The sequence below is a fragment of the Vombatus ursinus genome, unplaced genomic scaffold (genome assembly GCF_900497805.2).
Source record: "Vombatus ursinus unplaced genomic scaffold, bare-nosed wombat genome assembly UNPS02015255.1, whole genome shotgun sequence".
Taxonomy (NCBI): domain Eukaryota; kingdom Metazoa; phylum Chordata; class Mammalia; order Diprotodontia; family Vombatidae; genus Vombatus; species Vombatus ursinus.
This window is the reverse complement of record NW_020955033.1, coordinates 40120147-40141937: the sequence shown is the minus strand read 5'-3', so window position 1 is coordinate 40141937 and position 21791 is coordinate 40120147. Positions and strand designations below refer to the sequence as shown.

General features: G+C 38.4%; 1 protein-coding gene across 1 annotated transcript in view; it reads right to left on the bottom strand.

The window, feature by feature from the left end:
• LOC114031687 (PRELI domain containing protein 3A-like) overlaps positions 1-16475 on the bottom strand; it is a 29367-nt gene extending 12892 nt beyond the window's left edge. Inside the window, exons 1-3 of the mRNA XM_027846839.1 lie at positions 16413-16475; positions 1992-2160; positions 1677-1766 (exon numbers count right to left, since the gene is read on the bottom strand). Coding sequence (XP_027702640.1) covers positions 1677-1766; positions 1992-2160; positions 16413-16444 — 291 coding nt within the window. The 5' untranslated portion in view covers positions 16445-16475. The remainder of the gene's footprint in view (positions 1-1676; positions 1767-1991; positions 2161-16412) is intronic.
• Positions 16476-21791: the final 5316 nt, after the last annotated feature.

Here is a 21791-nt window from a genome sequence, read left to right as displayed (position 1 = left end):
ACATGATAGGCAAAGAAGCAAATTGACTGTAGGATACATTAAGAAAGACACAGTTTCCAGGACTTGAGGAGGTGAAAGTGCTACCACACTCTGTCATATTCATTCCACATCTGGAAGATTATATTCAATACTTGGTACCACATTTTAGGAAGGACACTGATGAAGCTGAGGATAAATGATGATGACAGTAATATTTATACAGGAATTTAAGGCTATAAGGTGCTTTGTATACATTAGCTCTTATAAGTCACGCAATAAACCCTATGAGTTAAATACTGTAGTTACTAAGGACAGGCATAGGCCTGGATTTGCTGCTTCACTGGTATAAGGACTTCCCAAATGAGAAAACTCCCTCTACCAATAAAGTTGGCATATTTTTTGCAACTTAAGAGAGCTGCCTGGGAGCACTAAAAAGTTGAGTGAATTGTCCAGAATCTTATAGCCACTATATGTCAGAGGGGAAATTTGAACCCAAGACCCTTTGGCTTTGAGATTGACTCTATTTGCTAAACCACATTGCCTCTCACCTAATGGGTATTATCATCCTAATTTTACAGATGAGGAAAATAACACTCAAAAAAGGTTAATTGACTTGCCCATGGTCATACAGCCAATCAGTGTCAGAGACAAGACTTCAATCCAACTTTTACTAAGTCCAGTGCTTGATAATTAAAGATCATCTAAAGGAGAGTGACCAGGATGGTGCAGGGTCTTGAGACTATACTACATGAGGAGCTGGTAAAAAGAACTGGTAATATTTAATTGGGAAAAAAAAGTTAGGTGGGGGACATGAGGGCTGTCTTTAAGAACTGTTTTCTGAATGAGGGATTAGATTTGGTCTGTTTGACCCCAGAAGGAAGAAAAAGGAGCAAAGACTAGAAGTGGCTGAGAAGTAAATTTAGTTTGACAGATGAGGAGACTTCTTAACAATTAATGCTATCCTAAAGTGAAATGGGTTTTCTTGAGAATTAGTGGGTTCCCGCTCACTAGAAACTTTTTTTTTTTGGTGAGGCAATTGGGGTTAAGTGACTTGCCCAGAGTCACACAGATAGTGAGTGTTAGAGGCCAGATTTGAACTCAGATCCTCCTGATTCCAGGGCCAGTGCTCTAATACTGTGCCACCTACCTGACCCTCACTAGAAACTTTCAAGCAAAAGACAGGGCAGGAATGTAAAGGAGATTCTTGTTCATGTATGGATTGGACAAGATGGCTTTGGAGGCCCCTTCCAATTCTGAGATTCAGAGATTCTGTAATCTACAATTACTATACTTGGAACTATCAGACTATAAAGGTTAATAAGATCCTCTAAAATTACTAATTTTATCTATAGTATTCTTAAATTCAATACTCCTATAAAGATGTGCACTTTTCATGCTTGGTCCAAAAGTTGGGATACAGTCATTTTCTTTCTGCTTTTTCAGAAATAAATAAATAACTGCAAGCCAAGCTCATGCACTTTCCTCATGCTTTTGGTCAGAAGATATATAAGGCCACTGTTTTTAAAAAGTGAAATAACAAAAAGTAGCTGTAAAAATACTTATGAATATCTCTAGTCTGTTCACTAAGAAGAAAAAACCTTCTTAGGTCAAAACTTTGAGAGCGTTTTGGAAATAAAATTATAAACTTTATTCTACAAAAAATTAAGATCCTTTCCAAACTCAGTTTATTAACTTACATTGGTAGAACACAACTCCATTCTCTTTCCTACTGGATCTACAACAGAATGCTCTTTAATATATGTCAAAGTCCTATTGGTTCCCAAGACCTGAAAGACAAAAACCTTTGAGTGTTGGAAAAATGCATGATGGAAACTCACAGAGAGAAGGCCAATGTGTCAATATCCAAAAAGCAGCAAATACTTGAGAGCAGGATTTATATCGAGATAATATAACGTTCTTAACTGTTTAACAGACAACTTACAGCTCTGAAACAAGGACAATGACAAAGAAAGCTATTAAAAAAAAGAGAATAATTCCATGTGAGAACTTACCGCTTTCACGAGAGCTGGGAGTCCCCACTCAGTACTGAGAAGACGATGGCTATGTAACCTGCCTCGGTTATCAAGGCTCCTGTCTAATACATCCACTCCTACTACACAAGGGTTCATTGGATTTGGGTATTTTCTCATAGCAGCTTTGATGACAGTGTCCCATGGGTGGCTATGGGAAAAAAAATGCAATTAACCCAAATGAATTGGTACACCAGCATTTTTGGAAAATATGTTTATATGTGAGTGTGCTTAGAAATAACAATAGCTCTAAGGTTTGCAAAGTACTTTACAAATATTATTTCATTTGATCTTCATAACAACACTGGATGGTAGGTGCTATTATTATCACCACTTTACAGATGGCAAAACTGAGACATACTGGTTAAGTGACTTGCCCAGGGTCACACAGCTAGTAAGTAAGTGAGGCTGAATTTGAACTCAGGTCTCTTTGACTCCAGGTCCAGCATTTTCTCCTCTGTGCCATCTAGCTGGCAAATCCCATGAATAATAAGATGTTCTCTCTGCCTATCATTTCTTCAATAAACTTTGGGAGTTAGCATTTGTTTTATTTGCTTTTCATTTTTATTGATATCTTTATTGATATTGATATCTTTTGCTTTTACATCTGCTACATTTCCAAATACCCCTTTCATCCATACAAATTAAGTCATTCTTATAAAAAGGAATAAAAAACAAAGATCTAAAAAGGCAATTCAACAAAACAAACCAACATATCAACCAAATCTGACTATACATGCAATGTTCCACACCCATAGTGCTCACGTATACAATGAAAAGAGGGAAGTATATGTTCTCAACTCTTCTCTGGGACCAAGTAGTGCCATTATAATGACACAGTGCTCAGTTTCAGGTTTTTGTTTTTGTTTTCAGTTCTTTCCATCTATTCCATCTATCTAGTGCCATTATAATGACATAGTGTTCACTTTCAGGGTTTTTGTTTTTAGTTCTTTCCATCTCTTCTGTTATAGCCACTGCCTATACCATTTCCTAGAGTCTCCTTATTTCACTCTATATTAGTTCATATTTTTTTCATGCTTCTCTTATTTCTTCATATTCATCATTTTTATAGCATAGTAAGAGTCTATATTACATTTATGAAGCAAAATCTGTTTAGTTGTTGCCCTAGTTGACAGGCATCTACTTTTTACAATTCTTTGCTTCTAAAAAAGTGCTAAAATGAACATTTTGTTTTGGGGCATATGTCTAGCAGTGTGATTTCTGGGTCAAAGGAGTATGAACATTTTAATCTCCCCTTTTTGCATAATTTCCCACTGTTTTCAGTATAGTCATTATATAGAAATGCTGTTAATTTTATAGATCTATTTGATATCCTACCAAAACCATTAATTATCTCAATCAGTTTCTTTGCTGGTTATGTAGGCTTTCTTAAGTAAACCATTACATCATCAGTAGATAGGAATACTTTTGTCTCTGCCTATTTTTATAGTTTTTTTAAATTTTTCTTTCTCTTCTCTTATTGTTTTATTATTTCTAACACCTATCAACAGCCAAGAAAAGAGGCCTCCTTACTTTATCTGTCCATTTATTTGGGAGTCTTCTAGTATTTCCTCAGCATGATACAATGTAAAGGGTGCTAGATTTGGCATCACAAGGCCTGAGTTCAAATTTCATCTCTGTCACTGAGAAAGTCACTTAACTTTTATGGGCCTCATTTCCCTCAAAAATAAGGGAGTTAGATTAGATAATCTCTAAATTCTCTTCTCAGTCTAAATCTATGTTCCTGTGTATGATTCTGTGATCCTGATGTGAATAATGCTAACTCTGGATTTTAGATATATACTTTTTATCACATTAAAAATAGTCCTTCTAGTGGCAGCTAGTTGGTGCAGTGGATAGAGCACTGGTCCTTGAGTCAGGAAGACCTGAGTTCAAATTTTGCCTCAGACACTTATTAGCTGTGTGACCCTGGGCAAGTCATTTAATCTCAATTGCTTCCAAAACTAAGATAAAAATGGCCCTTCTATGGTTTTTGTTTGTAGGTTGTTTTTTTTCCTAAACATAAATAAGTGTTGAACTTTGCTAAAAGTTTTTGGGTTTTTTTCCCTAAGCCTAATGATATAATCATGTAGTTTGGATGTTTTTGTTTTTAATATGATTATGTTAATTGCTTTCCTAATGTTGAACCATTCTTATACCTTGGAATAAATTAATTTGGTCACAGTAAATAATTCTAAAAATATATTACTATAATCTTTTTGTTAGGATTTCGTTTAGAACATTTTCATTAATATTTTCATTAGTGGTATTGGACTTTAGTTCTCTTCTTTTGTTGTTTTATCTGTCCCTGGTTCAGGCATTAGAGTGTCTTCTTTCTCAATTTTTGAGAGAATGATTTGTGTATCATAGTTTATTAACTATTCCTTCATATTCCTTTATATTTAATTACATATTCTTTTATACAGTATTTAGTTCCTTATTAGGCTCCTTCTCTAAATCCATCAGGATCAGGTTGTCTCCACTTGCTCCCTAACTCCCTTTGGAAGCTCCTTTACAGGAATTTAAATTTTTTTTTTTTTTGAGATCAGCTTGTTTAGGAACTGTTATTTCCTGTTCTATTCACTTGGGTATTTAATATTCGTATAGGAAATCCTCCATTTCTTTTCATTTCTGTTTTGCTGACATATAATAATATAGTAGGTTCTGAAAATTCTCTTTCTTCTCCATTGTAAATGTTCCTTGTTAATTTTTTAAAATGATAATTGGGTTTTCCTTCCTCTTCTTTTTCATCAGAACAGCTAAGGCTTTATTGATTTTATTAGCCTTCGCATAGAACAAATTTTTAGCTTTATTAATCCATATTCTTTTTGTTTTCCTACTTCTCATCTAATTTTCAGGATTTTTTTTGTTTTTTGGAGAGGCACTCATTCATTTATTGATTTTTCTATTTTTCAATCCTCTGCTCTATTCATTATGTTTTCTGAGATGTTATTTTTCTTCTTTGGATGATTTAGTGGCATCTCAAGAATATTACCATTGTTAACATTTTCATATAATATATGATATAACATAAAAGCTACTTCTATGATTTTTTCTTTATCTACTCATTATTCAAGTTACCACTATCATGTCTTTCTTCATTTAGGTTTATATATTTTGCTTGTGTTTCTTGTATTAAGAACTTTTTATTGAATCACAGTAAGCAGTTTTCAAATGTATACGCATAAAAACTGCTAGCAACCCCAAAAATAAAACAAGGTCAAGGATAGAACATTTTAGAAATCATATTTTAAAGCACCCAAAATGGGTTCAAATAAATGTGATGGTTCACAATGAACTAGTTATGAACTCATATTAATATGTTACCAGTATATCAACCTAACTCCCCTAACAACCCTCTGCCTAACTTCTGTGTCTGTCAAGGGCACTATCACCTTTCCTTCCAGTTACCCAGGCTCAAAACCTAAATGTCATCCTGAATCCTCACTCTCCCTCACCTCAGATAGCCAATCAGCAGCCAAATCATGCTTCTATCTCCACAATATCTCTTGTGTATATCATGTTATTGCCATAGCTACAACCTTAGATCAAGCCTTTATCACCTTTCACTTTGACAACTGCAATAGCTTCCTAATCCATCTTCTTGCCTTAAGTTTCTCCCCACCCCAATTCATCCTCTACATAGCCACCAAAAAGATTTTTTCTATAAAAGGACTCACTATGTATCTTCTCTACTCAACAAATTCCAGTGGCTCCTGTCATCTCAAGGATCAAATATATACTCCTCTTCACAACCAGGCTCCAACATATCTTTCTAGATTTATATACTATTCTCCTTTACACACTCTATGGTCCAACCAAACTGACCTTCTTTCCAGTATCGCTTAGAATCCTGAGTTTCTGGGGCAGCTAGGTGGTGCAGTGGACAGAGTTCTGGCCTTAGAGTCAGGAGGACCTGAGTTCAAATCTGGTCTCAGACACTTGATACTTACTAGTTGTGTGACTCTGGGCAAGTCACTTAAACCTGACTGCCTCACCAAAAAGCAAGAAAAAAAAATCCTGAGTCTCTGAAATCCAGATTTCACTAGCAGATAATGCCTCCTTTCAAAAATGTTGTTGTTGTTGATAGGTGACATGGAAGGTAGAATGCTGGGCCTGAGGTCAGTAAGATCTGAGTCCAAATCCAGCTTCAGACACTTACTAGCTGTGTGACCCTGGGGAAGTCACTTGATCATGTTTGCCTTAGTTTGCTCATCTGTAAAATGAGCTGGAGAAGGAAATGGCAAACCACTCCAGTGTCTTTTCAAAGAAAACCCCAAATGGGTCATGGAGAGTTGGACGTGACTGAAATGACTGTATATATACACACACACTGTATATATACACACACAATAAAAACACACATATATACACATATATGTTATATACACTTAAATGTACACATTTACTCTCCTTGTAGAACATAAACTGCTTACAGACAGGGACAGTTACTGTCTGTATCCACAGTGCCTGAAAAAAATAAGCTTTTATTAATACATGTTTGTTGACTGATAGATAAATCATGCATATCTGTGTTGCATTTTCATAGCTAGAGGAAAAACAGATGTTTGAATCAGCCGCCTATTTAATGACAGGGTCATAGGTCTAGAGCTTTCTAACTCAGAAACCATTTAGATCAGTCTCCTCATTTTGCAGACTGGCTAAGCTGCTGCCTGTATGGCAAAACTTTAAGCATCGTGAGCTTGATCTGGATAGAGACTCTACTAGGTCAACTAGAATAGTAACTTTTATTTAGATCACCTTTAGGTGTGTAACCTCGAGGATCACGTAGGTCACACAGGCAGTTGCTCGGCAGCTAGGTAACTGATCGGTGGGCAACTATGGTTGGTCAATGACTTGGTACCTTGGGTGTTAACAAATAAAGGAGTTCCAGTGATCAAGTTCAGTCAGTGATTACTACTATAGTGGGAAACAAACACGACCTTTTGTTTAACTTGAATTTCTATATAAAATATTTCTGAAAATTACTACAGTACCCACTCTAAAACTATATTTCATGAGCCCCCACCAGTGTGCTTCTTTCTTGTCAGCAGGTAAACAAATTTGCTCGAAGCAAAGGCACTTACTAAGAGGGCATTGTAAGAAGAACAGCTATAAAAAAAATTCCTCCTAAAAGCAGGGTGCATTCTCCCACAAATACACACAGTATCAATAGGAAGAGTGTTCACAAATTTATAGTATACTAGTAGAAAGGCATATGTGTGGGGAGCACACACAGTCAAAGTCACTCATACCTATGGTTCTACACTGCTTTAATGTCTACTTTCTCCACCTAGAATCCTCAGGAAGCTTCTCAAAGCACAGAATCTCTGCTGGTCAGATCCCTCAGTTAAGCTCCCAAGGTCTGTTCCTCTCCAAAGGTCAGCTCCCATTTACTAGGTATAACTCTTCTTTGAAGCCCTGGTTGGTTCTCTTTACTGACATGAATCACAATCCTTGAATCTGCTTCCTCCAAAAACTACCTCTCTATGTGTGCATCTACTTGGAGGATGTGTGTCTATGCTCACTCCCAGAAGCAGTGTCTCCTGCTAGGGAGTAATTCTGATGCAAAAAAAAAAAAAATCCTCTCTCCCTAGCCCCACAGCCCTCTGGTGGAGACTCACACTCCATAAAACTGCTTCATTTGGACAAATTTGACTGGTAGACCTACTTCAGGCTTAGCTATTTAAAGCCCTCTAGGTTCATGAACACTTTTTGGCTGCTTGGCCTAACCCATCCTAATTCAATAATAAAAAAAAGGTGTTCACATTTAATAAGAGGATAACAGTGTGTTAACACCTCATCAATATATTAACAGTTCAGCCACCAGGGATTACATACAAGGAGGAGAAATCAACTGTTCAGTGTCCAGTTCCCCCTCTTAACAAAACATTTCATTAACAGGATTGGATCAAGTAACAGGCAAAAGAATCCTTAAGCTACCTGCAAGTAGGGATTGTTTTATTCAGTATATTTGCATCCCCAGAGCATAGTACCCACAGTGTCAAGCACACATGAGATACTTAATAAATACTGACTGATGGATTCATTAATACACAGCACACAGGACCCAGGGAAAGGAAAAATTAAGCAAATAGGTGATTACAGTGTAATGGCATATATAGGAAATGAGGAATGATGCACCTCTACACTTAATACAACAGGAACAGTATGAAATGCCCAAAAGTTTAAAATTCAATGGGTCATGGTTGGTCTGTATTTCTTAGTTAAAGAAAACAATTTTGGAAGAAAAAAAGTTGATGAGGATTGTCTACTAGCTGAAGCAGAGGACTGAGAATCAGAAGGCAGCATGGCACTGTGGAAGAGCACTGGATTTGAAGTCAGAGGAGTGGAGTCAAATACATCCTCTGTCACTTGCTACCATGTTCAACTCACTTAATCTTCCTGGCCTAGGTTTCATCCTTTGTAAATTGAAGGGGCTACTCTAAGGTCTCTTCTAGGTTAAAATCTATGATCCCATGATCTCACTATTACAGAAGTTCTTAATGTGGCTGGACCATGAATGCCTTTGGGAATAGTTTCTATTTATCTAAAAATATTCAGAATCAGCCCTAGGCAAAATTGTGAAGTGAGAAAAAATTTAAAGGGTAGCCTTTTTCATTTATACCCTTCTGTTGTCCTTAGCTAGCTGTTACCCTTACTATCTTCCCTTATAGGAACCCCTTTCCCAATCAAATCAGGGAAGGATCTGATTTTTATCTGTGATACTATAAAACCATGTACTTTGTACTTTGTATTTGCTTCAACCTACCTCTCTGCAGGGGAAATTAGGTGACCAGCAGATACAGCACTGGGCCCAAGTCAGGAAGACTCATCTTCATAAGTTCAACTCTGGCCTCAGAACAGCTGGGTGACCCTGGATGAGTCACTTAACCCTATTTGACTCAGTTGCCTCATCTGTAAAATGAGCTGAAGATTCTAATATCTTTGCCAAGAAAAACCCAAATAGGGTTGCAAAGAGTCAGACATAATTTAAATGACTGAACAAACTCTCTAGCCTTATGCAAGGAATATTTACTAGAGGGTAAAATAGGAGGCACAATTATTTTGCAACATTTTGATGGACTAATCCCCCAACCACTTGCTGTCTTAATAATAGAAAAATCCCAACCCCTACTGAAGGATAAATAAAATCATGCAAAGATACTGTAAAACAGATGATTTCATCAATTGTTGTAACAACTACTTGTTGTCCTTGGATAAGAGTTTGGCCTAAAAGGACTTCTTTCACAATTGTAAAAGTATTTGGTCATTTTCCTTTATCTCCTGCTTTTCAATAGTGAATGTTTTATAATAAATCCTGCCAACTGTATTTCAAATGATCCCCGTTTCTCCCCCCTCCCACCCCTGTGAAATATTTTACTTATTTAACCTAAGTTGACTCAGAATACTGATTGGCTGTGTATTCTAAATGGGCATGCAAAGTTATAAAAACTCAATCTGCACCCTGAAGTTGAAGCTGCTATTGAGCACGAGCAGCCTTCCTTAGCATGCTAATAAATACTCTTTGCTTTCAATTTGGCCTCCTGTCTTTGACTCACAATCATCAGACTTCCGATGATGGATATACCTCTCCCAAGAACTCCCATTCCTTGACTAAAAGAATTCCTTGATGCTAAGCACTTAACTATGTTGAAAGCACTATGCTAGTCCTAGAATACAAATATAAAAAGAAAAGAAAAGAAAAAAATACAATTCAAGATTTTTCTTCCAACTTCATGAAATAATGAAAGTCTTTGTTTCTTGACGGAGAATTTTTAGACATTCAGAGAAAAGCAGGGTTGAGAGATTTGGGGGTGAGCAAGGCAGCTACTCTCATTGCCCTAGGAATCACACTATGCTTAAAGCAAGCCCTAAAGAAAAATCTGTTATAGGTTGGCTATACAGTGGGCCAGATAGTCTGCAGTCTCTACCCCAAGAGTCACCTCTCTGCTTTCCTGAGGGAACCCAAAAGATGCCAGAGACCTTTTCCCTAGGGCAAGAGATCAGGTGTCCTAGTATAACTGATTTCTTCTTTCTACATAGCTGGGAAGCCTGAAATAAATCATGCCCTTGACCTGTTTAGCTAAGGTCTCTCCTTACAGAGCTTTCCTGTCAAGATTCCCACACAGTGGAAATCTAGAGTCAGTTCTCAATGTGCACAGTTCTCACCTGTCCCACTGCCTCAGATTTGGGTATGGGTGTCTCCCACTCAGTTCCATAGAATAGCGACAACGATTTCATGTATACATTCCATAAACTGCTACATCTTCCTTGCCCTGATCTCTCTACCCTTAGGATGGCAACTATAACTGACAATTCACTGTTCTCCTCAAGAATCCTTTAGAAAGGAGGGTAGGGCAGGATAAGGGCATGAGGGATATCAGAGGAAAATTTAGACCTGGTCCATTGTGTGGCAGGTTGTTGGAACACAGAGGTAACCCATTTATTGGAATATATATGTCATATCCACTACCTTTCTCTCCACTCACACAGACATCACCTTAAGGCAGGCCTTCATCACCTCTGTCCTGGACTCCTGAGACTGCTTAATTTTTCTCCTTAATTCAAAACTTTCCTCCCCATCTTCTACATAGTTGCAAAATTGATACTGCTAATTTGCAGGTCTGCCCATGTCAATCAGTCAACAAGCATCTATTAAGCACTTACTATGTTTAATGCCCTGGGACAAGCACTTGGAAAATAAAGACAAAAATGAAACAGTCCCTTACCTCAAGGAACTGAGTTCAAATTTGACTTTATACACTTACTAGCTGTGTGACCCTAGGCAAGTCACTTAACCTCTCTCTGTCTCAGTTTCCTCAATTGTCAAATAATAACAATAAAGGTTATTGTGAGGACAAAATGAATTAATATTTGTAAAGCACTTAACAAAGTGCTTTATAAATGCTAGCTACTACCTTAGTGATAATCTAATCCAACTCCCTTGTTCTGGTTTTACAGATGAAGAAAGTAAAGTGACTTGCCCAAGACTTCTGAGTGACAGAGCCTGGATCTCAGGGATTCTGACTCTAATGTGGTATTCACAACACCACGCTGCCTAATGTTACTTCTTTATGTTACCGCTATGGTCCTACGTGAATGATGAGTCTTATTTTTGAAAGGCAGGCTCTAGGGGTGTGCCACAGTCAACAATTATGAACTGGCAAGATTGTTAAAATTTTGGTGTGAGCATTTATATCACAGAAATTGGTAAACTCTACAAATCAAGGCTTGACTCATTGTTTTGTTGGTTGTAAAGACTTAAGAAAGAGATGGAGGAAATGTTAATAATGCAAATTAAACTTTAAAGTAGCTTTTCAAAGAGCCAATTGTTCAATATTTACCAGCATACCCCTGCCATAAAGTCATCATGAAGTAGATAGAATGTTGGCTTTAGAATCAGAAAGATCCAGGTTCAGATCCTATTTCTGATACGAACAAGGGGTTGGTATCTCTTCTCAAATCACCAAACTTCTATGTACCTTGTCCCTGGGATTTATCTAAAGCATATGCAGGTTATAATCTTCATTGGTACGATTTGAATTATAATGTTTACAGGATGAAATTAGCAAGGAAAGTCTGCCATTTAAAAAATGCTTAACCATCTCAAAACATGGTGAGATGACTGCTCTTGTCAGTTAGCTTTTCTAAAAGGTTCTCGATTTTTATCAAGACTTACTTTTCAGGTTATACTTGGATATGATTTCCAGGTCCCATGGGCTTTTCACATGAATATGAATGCCAACAAGGACACCTGACCATATCCAATTTCTTTAAATCTAATCTTTTTTTCTCTTTTCCTTCAGAGTAAGCTTATCAAGTACCAGTCAAATGTCTTTATAATAATCTAACAAAAACATGAAGAGAAAAATTCCAGAAAAACTAGAACAAAGAAATACCTATAATCTTAGAGAGAGAAAACTGAGGACTGTTAGTAGACCAAAATATCTCCCATGAACACAACCAGAAAGTTGTACTTTTAGTTTTTACTGTCATATAGAAAATGATGCTGGACAGCATTATGTCATTCATAAAACAGTCTTATAGAACAGAACATAAATGATAGTTCTTAATACGCAGCTGAGTGCATACCTGTCAAACTCCATTTAGCTTTTGTTCTAAAGCCGAACTCAATGACAAGACAGTCAGCTGAAACAATTTTCGAAATCATCAATAGTAACTTTGTTTATAACTAACAAATCACTTATACCTGTGACAAATATTTAAGATACTTCCATGATGTGTAGCAAAATCCATACTAAACTAAAATTAAACTCAATCAATCACTCAATCAAACTCAGTGGTTTTATGTCAGGAACTGTGCTAGCTACTGAGGATATAAAGACCAAAAAAAAGAGAAAATTCTTAATCTTGAATAGCCTACATTCCATAGGTAGACATAGAAAGTGATATGTACATATATGTACATATTATACATGCATATACACACATTTTTATCTATGTATACAGAAGAAACACAAAATAAATACAAGCCAGTTAATAAATAAGCATTTATTAAACACCTACTATGTGTTGGGCACTGCTTAGTGCTGGGGATACAAAATACAAAGTAATTAATTATAAGGTAGTTAGGGAAGAGGGTACTGGCAGTTGCAGGGATCAGGAAAGGCTTCATAAGAGGATGGTGCTTAAACTGCCTCTTGAAGGAAGTGAGGGATTCTTGAGATGGAGATGAGTATTCCAGGTATGAGGAAGACTCTATGCAAAGACATAATGGATGGAAATGGGTTGGAACGCGATGTGAGAGGAACAGAAAGAAGGCCAGTTTGGCTGGACTACAGAGCTTGGGAAGGCAAACAATGTATAGATTATGAAGACCTTAAAATGCCCCCAAAGGGGTTTATATTTTATCCAACAGGCAACAGGGAACCACTGGAAATTACTGAGTAGAGGAGTGAACTGGTCAGATCTTTGCTTAAGAAAAACCACTTTGGTACCTGTGTGAAGAAGGATGAGAGCGGGGAGAGACTAGAAGCTGAGAAGTCACTGGCATAGTCTAGGCAAGAGGTGATGAGGGCCTGAACTGTGGGTGCATTTGTGAGTAGAGAAAAGGTGTTGATACTGAGAGATGTGGAAGTAACTGACAAGATCTGGCAAACGGCTGCATATACAGGGTGAGGGAGAGTGAAGAGTCTGGAATAATGTCAAGATAACTAACACAGGGGACTGGAAGAATGATGGTACCCTTGATAACAGCAGGAAAATTTGGCAGAAGGGTAGATTTGAGGAGGAAAGATAGCCAGTACTGTTTTAGTCATGTTGAATTTGAGATGCCTATAGGATATATCCAGTGTAAGATGTCCAACAGGCTGTCGGTCATGCAAGACTGGAACTCAAGAAAGAGATTGGAGATGGAGATACAAATCTATGTGTCATCTGCATAGTGATAATAATTAAATATAGGGACCTGGTGAAGTCACTAATCATTTATTCAGCACTTACTATGCTTACATAACAAGAAATACAAAGACTATAAAGAAAAAACAAAACAATCCGTGCCTTCCAGGAACTTTCATTCTAATAATGGAAGCAATACACATGTGGGTGTATGTGTGTATACATACATATATGTGTATACAAGAATAACATGTAGATTTTCCATATATACATACATGTGTGTATGTTTTTAAACATATAAAATATGTATGGAGGATGGATTGGGGTAGGGAGAAACCTAAAACAGTCAATTAATAAACATTTAAGTGTCTACTATGTCAACTATGTTAGCACCTTGTTAAAGACACAAAGAAAGGCAAGGGAAAAAACCTCTCTGCTCTCAAGGACCTAACAATCTAATGGGGGAGACAACATGCAAATAACTAGGTACTAATAAGATACACACAGAACAAAATTTAAAAGGAAGGCTTCAGAATTAAGATGATTGGGAGAGGCTTCTTACAGACTACAGGATTTTAGCTGGGAATTGAAGGAATTCGGGGAATCTAGGAAGCAGAAATGAGCGAGAACATTCCAGGCATGAAGGAAAGAGAAAAACAGCCAGTGGAAATGCCTAAAGTTGGGAGATGGAGTATCTTGTTCAGGGAACAGTAAGAAGACCAGTGTCACTGGATCACAGGGTATGTGGGAGTTGGTACATGATGTAAGAATATTGGAAAGGTAAGAGGGTGGAAATAAGATTTGGCAGCCAATTGTATACATGAGGTGAAGGAGAGTGAGGAGCTCAGGATAACACATAGGTTGCAAATCTGAGTGACTACAAGAATGATATGTGTGATTGTGTGTTTGGGGTGGGTGGAGGGGGCATAATGAGTTCTGTTTAGGTAATATTGAGTTTGAGATATCTTATGGGATATTCAGTTCAAAATATCCAACAGATAGTTGGTGATGGGGGATTTTAGGTACAGGTAGAGAGTAGGGGTAGATATGCAAATCTGGAAATCATGTGCATAGAAATAATGGTTGAACTCATGGGAGCTGATGAGATCACCAAGAGCATAGAAGTAGAAAAGGGTCCAAGGCAGAGAACCTTGGGGAATACCCACAGATAAGGGGCATGGTGTGGATAATGATCCAGCAAAGGAAACAGAACATTTAACAGTGATCCGATAGGTAGGAGGAGAACCAGAAGAGAGTAGTGTCATGAAAACATAGAACAGTGTGGTCAACAGTTTTATGTAGTAATGAGATAAAAGAAAACAAAAGAATACAGACTGAGAAACGAGCTTCAGATTTGATAATCAAGAGAACACTGGTAATTTTAGAAGAGCCCAATTTTAGTTGAATTATGAATTATTTAGGTCAGAAGCCAGGGTTCAAATGGTCTACTGAGAGCCGAGGAAGTGTAGGTCTTTATAGGATTTGCTGATAAAGAGAGGAGGGATATAGGATAACAGTTTAGGTGGGTGATATGGACTGGTGAAGGTTTTGTTTTTTTTTTAAAGGATGAGGGAGTCATAGTCATAGGGGAAAAGAATCCTCTAGACAGGGAGAGATTTAATACAGGGTCAAGAAACAGCTGAAGGGGAAATATGCTTGAGAAGACAGAAAGAAATTATATCAAGGGTACATGAAGGGGTGGCCCTGGCAAGAATCACTTCATTATCAGAGACTAGGAGAAAGGAAAAGAGAATGTAGGATGAAGTCAAGGGGTTTTGAGATAAAAAGAAGAGAAGAAAAAGGAGCTCACTATATGTGGTCTCAATTTTCTCAGCAAAGTAAGAGGTGATAGATTAGAAAATATTTCATAAATTGAATTACTTCCTAGATTTTTAAATGATTTAAGTGTAACTATAATAGTCTGTAAAGCAGAAAAGCTATAAAGAGAATCATTTGTTTTATTTTTTAACAAAAGCTTTTTTGAGAAGAATGTTATTGCTGAGGTCCAGTTCATACACTTTCTATCACAAATGGGATTGCTTCTCATAACTTTAACAGACAATTTATACATTCTTACTCTTTTAAGGAAATACCATAACACAGTATTCAGGTTTCATGACTGGTGAGATTTGATTTCCAAAGGCAAATTATCATATCTTCTGATACATCTTCTTTCCTCTTTTCCTCCTTTCATTCTTCTAGTTTACCATTCCTTCTCCTATCTTCATTCCTACCCCCTGCTCCATTTCTCTACTCCTTGAGGATCAAATCAAGATAATATTTGCAAAGTTCTTAACAAAATGTCTGGCTCATAGTAGGTACTATATAAATATTATTATTATTACTGTTCTTCCTTCCAAATCACCTGAAACACTAAATTGTAATAAGGAATTATGATCTAGCATCATGAATACTGGCTTCCTTGCTTATTTATTGCGTCTGTAAAGGGTGGGTTCATCTGATTCATTTCCCAGATAGGGAGTGGGGAGTACGAACTACTTGACAGATCCTTTGACCTTGGTACTGAAGTTGTGGGCAAGCGTTTTCTGAAGAAAGTCAGATCTGGGATTCTGCCCTACTTAAACCAAGTCTTCCCCAGATCATTTTCAAATAAGCTGCAATCATGGGACTGAAATGAAGAGGGAACTAGGCCTCTCATTCCCTGGATTTGCTTTTTGGAGTATTAATAAAACACTAGCCCCTCTTCCCCAAGCCTTGTCCCTCCCGAAAAGACAAACGTTCAAAATTAACTGCCAAGCAGCTGCTCTGACTATAGGCACATCACATGCAAGATCCTTAATGTGGTCGGCAACGGGGAGAAATGCATGCCCTCATAGGGCATGAGACAGCTCACTAATACTTAATTTTTTTCGGGGGAAGGGAGCACTAAAGCCCTGGGCAAACGCCGGCTGAGCGCACACGCAGATACTCACGGCGGGCGGGCGCGGGTTCCCGAATCTCTTGAGATCCAACTTCCCCGGGCCCCAACTTGGCCACTCTCTGCACCCCACCCCCCTCCACAAGCCAGGGCTCCCTCTTTACCCAAACACGTGCTCAGAGCTCCAGATCTTCATCTTTCCCCTGCGGCAGCTCCAGGGGCCAGAGGCGCTCCTCAGCCTCTGCGCAGGGGCAGCAGCTTCGGAGCCCGGAGGGGCACCTCTCGGTCCACGACCCGCCGAACTGTGGGAGGCTGCCCTACTCTCCTGCACGCCACTCTCCCGCAACTGGGCACTGGAGCACTTGTCACTCACTCGGATCCGAGGGCCCAAGGGGCCGTCGTGGCATCTGCGTCATGCGCACCGTTTCTGAGCGTCCCTGGGTATTTTAGGGGCCCGAGGGAGGCATCCTACTCTCGGTCTGGCCCCCGCGGCCGCCATCCCAGGAGCAGAGGCGAGTTTGGGCTCCCAATCTCACTCTCTTCTTCTCTTTTTCCTCTCACGTGACCCGGGCTGACACCCCCCCCCACCTCCACCTCCCCCGCCTTCTCCCGCCTCCAGCCTTCCCGAGGATGCTTTCCTTAATGCAAGTGTCAGAACCAAGGTTAAAAATATGAATGTCGAAGCAGTGTCCCTTTAAGGAATGCAAAGAGAGCAACCGGTTGTGCGAAGGAGGCAGCGGAGGTGAATTTAGGATGAGGGCAGGGGGACTCGTAGGGGCGGGGTGATATTGCACTACTTGGTAATGGAAAGGTGACACTCAGGGAAAATCACCATCAGAAGCCCTATTACAAAAGTGAACCAGCAAGCTCCTCCTCACTGCCCTCCTTCGTGGTCATTGCTGTGGCTTACCTTCTGTGTGTTGCTTAACAGTGTGGATTTGTAAATCTAATTCAAATAAAGGGAATCCCTAAATCTCATTTGGTCTCACCTATTTTCCTGGGTACTACCCTCATTGCGGTATATCTTTGTTCAAGCACGGAATTAACTGATACAGACCCTCAATAATCGGAGAAGACCCTGAGTTATGACACCTCCTCATTTCTCTATTTCTGAAGTATGAGAAATGAACGTTCAAAGTTTTATCCTTTTCCTCTTGTGGGAGACCTGGGTTTAAATATAAGCTCGACCACTTCCTATCTGTGTGATTTTGGGTAAATCACTGTTAAGATTGGGGTGGAGGGGAGGAGCTTACACATGATACCCAGAAAACTACCCCAGGTATGAGGCACTTAGTGGGTCAGCTCTCATTCAAGACCATGACTCACACGACCCCAATAATATGCTTAAGCCAAACAGAAAAGTCATATTACTTCAAAGAAAAAAGACTTTTAATCAAACAGCAAAGCAAATAAAGTGGTAAGAAAAGACCTTTCTTTTCCACAAGTTACTACATCAACCCCGGCAGAGTGCACAAACCCAAAGAACATATGTGACCAGAGAATATACATGGGGTGGGGGGAGAGAGGGGGAAAGGGCGAGAGAGAGAGAGAGAGAGAGAGAGAGAGAGAGAGAGAGAGAGAGAGAGAGAGAGAGAGAGAGAGAGAGAGAGAGAGAGAGGGAGAATGATGATGATGTTGATGATGATGATGATGATGATGATGATGATGATGATGATATTAGGACACGTGAGGCCAGGGCAACTCAAACCCCTCATGCTGTAGAACCTTAGATATGCTTTTATAATGTTAGTGTGCTTCTATCTCCTCGGAATACTGCATCTCCACTCTCTGCTGCCTGTTATATCATCTCTGCTAAGTGTTGGTCTCTAACTGTGGGAATCACCAAGTTGCTATCTGCTACCCCTCAGCCAGCCTGTTATTCAGTGTCCATTTGCAACTCTTTGCTACCATCTGCTGGAGTTTTGCTGGTAAGTCTCTCCCTTGAAAAATAAAGTTAATTTCTTTTTTGTCCACATCATTGCCCTAGATCTTAACATAAACCCTACATAAGTTTAAGTAAGCAACAAAAGCAGAAGCCCTTACGCTAGGATTGTCAGTGCTTTTGATTACCTTCTACAGTGATCCCTCTGAGTCCCTGGCCCAAAAATTCCTTGTAATTCCTTCCTGATGCCTGATTGTCAATTTGTGCTTGGCCTGGAGTTAGGAAAACTCATCTTCGTGAATTCAAATCCAGCCTCAGACACTTCCTCCTGTGTGACCCTGGGCAAATCATTTAACCCTATTTGCCTCAGTTTCCTCACCTGTAAAATGGGATACAGAAGGAAATAGCAAATTATTCCAATATCTTTGAAAAACAAAAAAGAAAAACCCAAATGGGGTTTACAAAGAGTAGGACACAACTGAAACAACTCAACAACAAAATGCATATCTGTCAGTAACAAAATTGTTGGTCTTTGCTTAGTACTCTTAGGTGGCTCAGTGCATAGAGCTCTGGCCTTGGAGTCAGGAGGACCTGAGTTCAACCTCAGTGGTCTTGGCTTCAGTTTCCTGAGAAGATTTGGGCTATCTAATATAAGTTCCATTTACCCTTCTCCATTTCCCAAAACTTCACTGTTTTCACCCATCCTTTACTCCTTTGTTCCACTATCAGAGAATGAGGCAGTCCTTTTACTTGTTCCACTAGTCTTTGCTGGGCATTTCTTGGTTGTAGCCTTCATGATCCCCAACCCTTTGTGTGTGTGTGTGTTTGTGTGTGATGGATCCTTTTGAAAATCTGATGAAACCCATGGATCCCTTCTAAAGATGTTTTTAAATGCATAAAATAAAGATATAACATTACAAAAGAATATTAATTAAAATAAAGATGTATTTTTTTCCCTTCAAGTTCACACACACTCTGAAATTTATCCATTGGTCCATGAACCCCAGGTTAAGGACTCCAGCTTAGGACATGTCTGCTTCTTCATGCCCTATAAAACACAGTAATGCAATGTCTCCAACTAGATTGTAAATTCTTTGAAGGCAGGAAACATATCGTGCTCCTTAGAGAAGAAAGAAGAAATTCCACATATTTCTTATGCAGTGTCTCACTTAGGGCACAAATGTACCAGGGATTTCAGCTCAGCCAAAGATGGAATTGGTAAATACTACAACTAAGCAATGTCCAGCAATGCCCAACAATGACCAGGGGAGCCGGGTCTAGTGGTGCCTTCAAGACCACAGTCAATAGAAACACTATTAAAGGAATTACCCTTCTTTGTATAAGCCTCAGTTATACATGATCCCTTCATGTATGCTTCTCTTCCTCTACCTACAGTTTCTCTACCCCTTTATATGTATCCATCCTAACTGCTGTTGAGTATATTTGTGGGAGAATGTGCCTCAGGTTTATGGGGAAGATATTTAGTTGCTACTTTTCTCACTGTCATTTCAGTAAATGCCTTTGCTTTGAGTTGTGTCCTCTGACTGACTCCTAAAAGTAAATACATTGGTAGGGGCTCATGACCTATAGTTTACAGGTATAGTCCCATAGAGCACTTTGATCTTGAGATAGCCATCCTCCAGGGAACCCATCCTGTAATTTTGAAACTAGGCAAATGGGACTACATATAAATTATAAATAATATAATAATGAGCTATGTTCTTAGGTTCTAGCTCAGTAAAAGTCTCCATTAATATCACTGACATTTCAACCCATGATTCAAAAAATTAAACAAAAGAACAGATTTGCATTAGGTTTTTTTTGGGGGGGGGAGTAAAATACTCTGTCAAATCTGTCTCATATCCACTGGGGACTTTTTATTCATTTGTTTATTATCTGTAGAACTTCCTCCCCCCCCCTTACTAGTGGCAGTATACACCAATCAAATAACATAACAGTTTTGTTTCCCTTCAATGATATTTTGCAAATGCATTTGGCCAGTTCGTACTGAACACAACCAGGGATTATTTTTTGCTGTTATAATCCACAGGTATAAACTCACAGGACTGCCAAAAAGCATATTTTTGCTATGTGACTACAGTCATTTCTTTTTATGTACATGCTTATTTTTATAGACAGCAAAGAAATGGAAATACAGATTTTATGTTACATATTATGAGATTACTTCTGAGAAGAGAATAATTGAAACTTTGTCTAGCACTTTAAAATTTATACACTTTATTTTTACATTACCTTTATTTACAAATAGATTCTTTCCCTGAACCTCTTCAGACAACCATCTCTTGAAATAAAGAAAAAAATAAGAGAGGGGGAAAAAAGCAGTTCAGCAAAACTACCTAATAAATTAACTAAGACTGACACTATGCTTGGATAGTCTAGTAATATTCCACCTCCACAATGCCCCATCTCCCCAGCACTTTTTTGACTAGAGGAAAAAAAAGAAACAACCTAGGAAAAATTTCAGTAGACAGTTTTAAAAATTTTGAAATTATCTTGGAAACTAAGGGAGATGAGGAAAGCATGTTATTTTAGGGCCCATAATCAATACCTACATAATAACTCAATAAGATATGAAATCAGCTGAAGTTCAAGTGTCCAAGATATCACATCAACTCAACCTGGCTACTGATTTGTTTTGCTTATTGCTAAAAGGATTTGTCTTGGTAGCATGTGAAAGAAGGGAGTAATAGAGACATTTTTAAATAAGATCAAGGGAAGAAGAATTTGGGTTGGAACTTTTTGAGACATGCACATCTCTTCACTTTATGCTTGGTTTTAGTTCAAAATCAAATCATACAACCTATTTTGACAAGTGTGTTTATAAACCTCAATTGTTTTCTATTATTGTGACTGGCATATAGTAGTTGCCTAATAAATACCAGTTGACTGAATGACTAGTGTGTATGTATATTAGAGGTATCCACTTACCACAAGCACTGCCTTTCCCTAATTCCAAAGTGACTGAGGTAGCATTTTTTTTTTCTGGTAACTGGCACCCATACAGATTATTCACAGTAGAAATGTACTGGATAGCAATCTCTGAATTTGTTTTGAAGATCCATTTTTCCAAGGGTGAGGAACCTTTTCCAAAGGTACAGAAGCTTTGAAGAACTCTCATGAGCTACACCTGTTGTCAAAAAATGCTGACATTATTTCTTCAGCTCACAAAGTGTACCCTAAATAAGAACGTATTTCTTTAATTTGTTCTTTTTCTTTTTTGTAGGCAATCGGTATTAAATGACCTGCCCAGGGTCACACAGCTAGTAAGTGTCTGAGGCCAGATTTGAACTTAGGTCCTCCTGACTCCAGGGCTGGTGCTCTATCAATTGCACCACCTGGTTACCCCCTATTTTGCTTTGTTCTTAACCACAGTAAATAGGATCTGTCCTCATTTAAAAAAAATTTCTGCACTGCTAAAATAAAGCCCTCTGGCTTTATTTTTGTTTGTTATAACAACCCCACATTGGAGCTATTTCTTCTTTTCTAAAGTATGATGGTTCATTCATGCATGGAACAGTGGTAATCAAAGTTCATTATTTTAACTTTATCTTGGTATAGGGTGTAAGATGTTGGTCTACACCCAGTTTCTGCCATACATTTTTCCAGTTTTCCCAGCAATTTTTGCTAAATAGTGATTTCT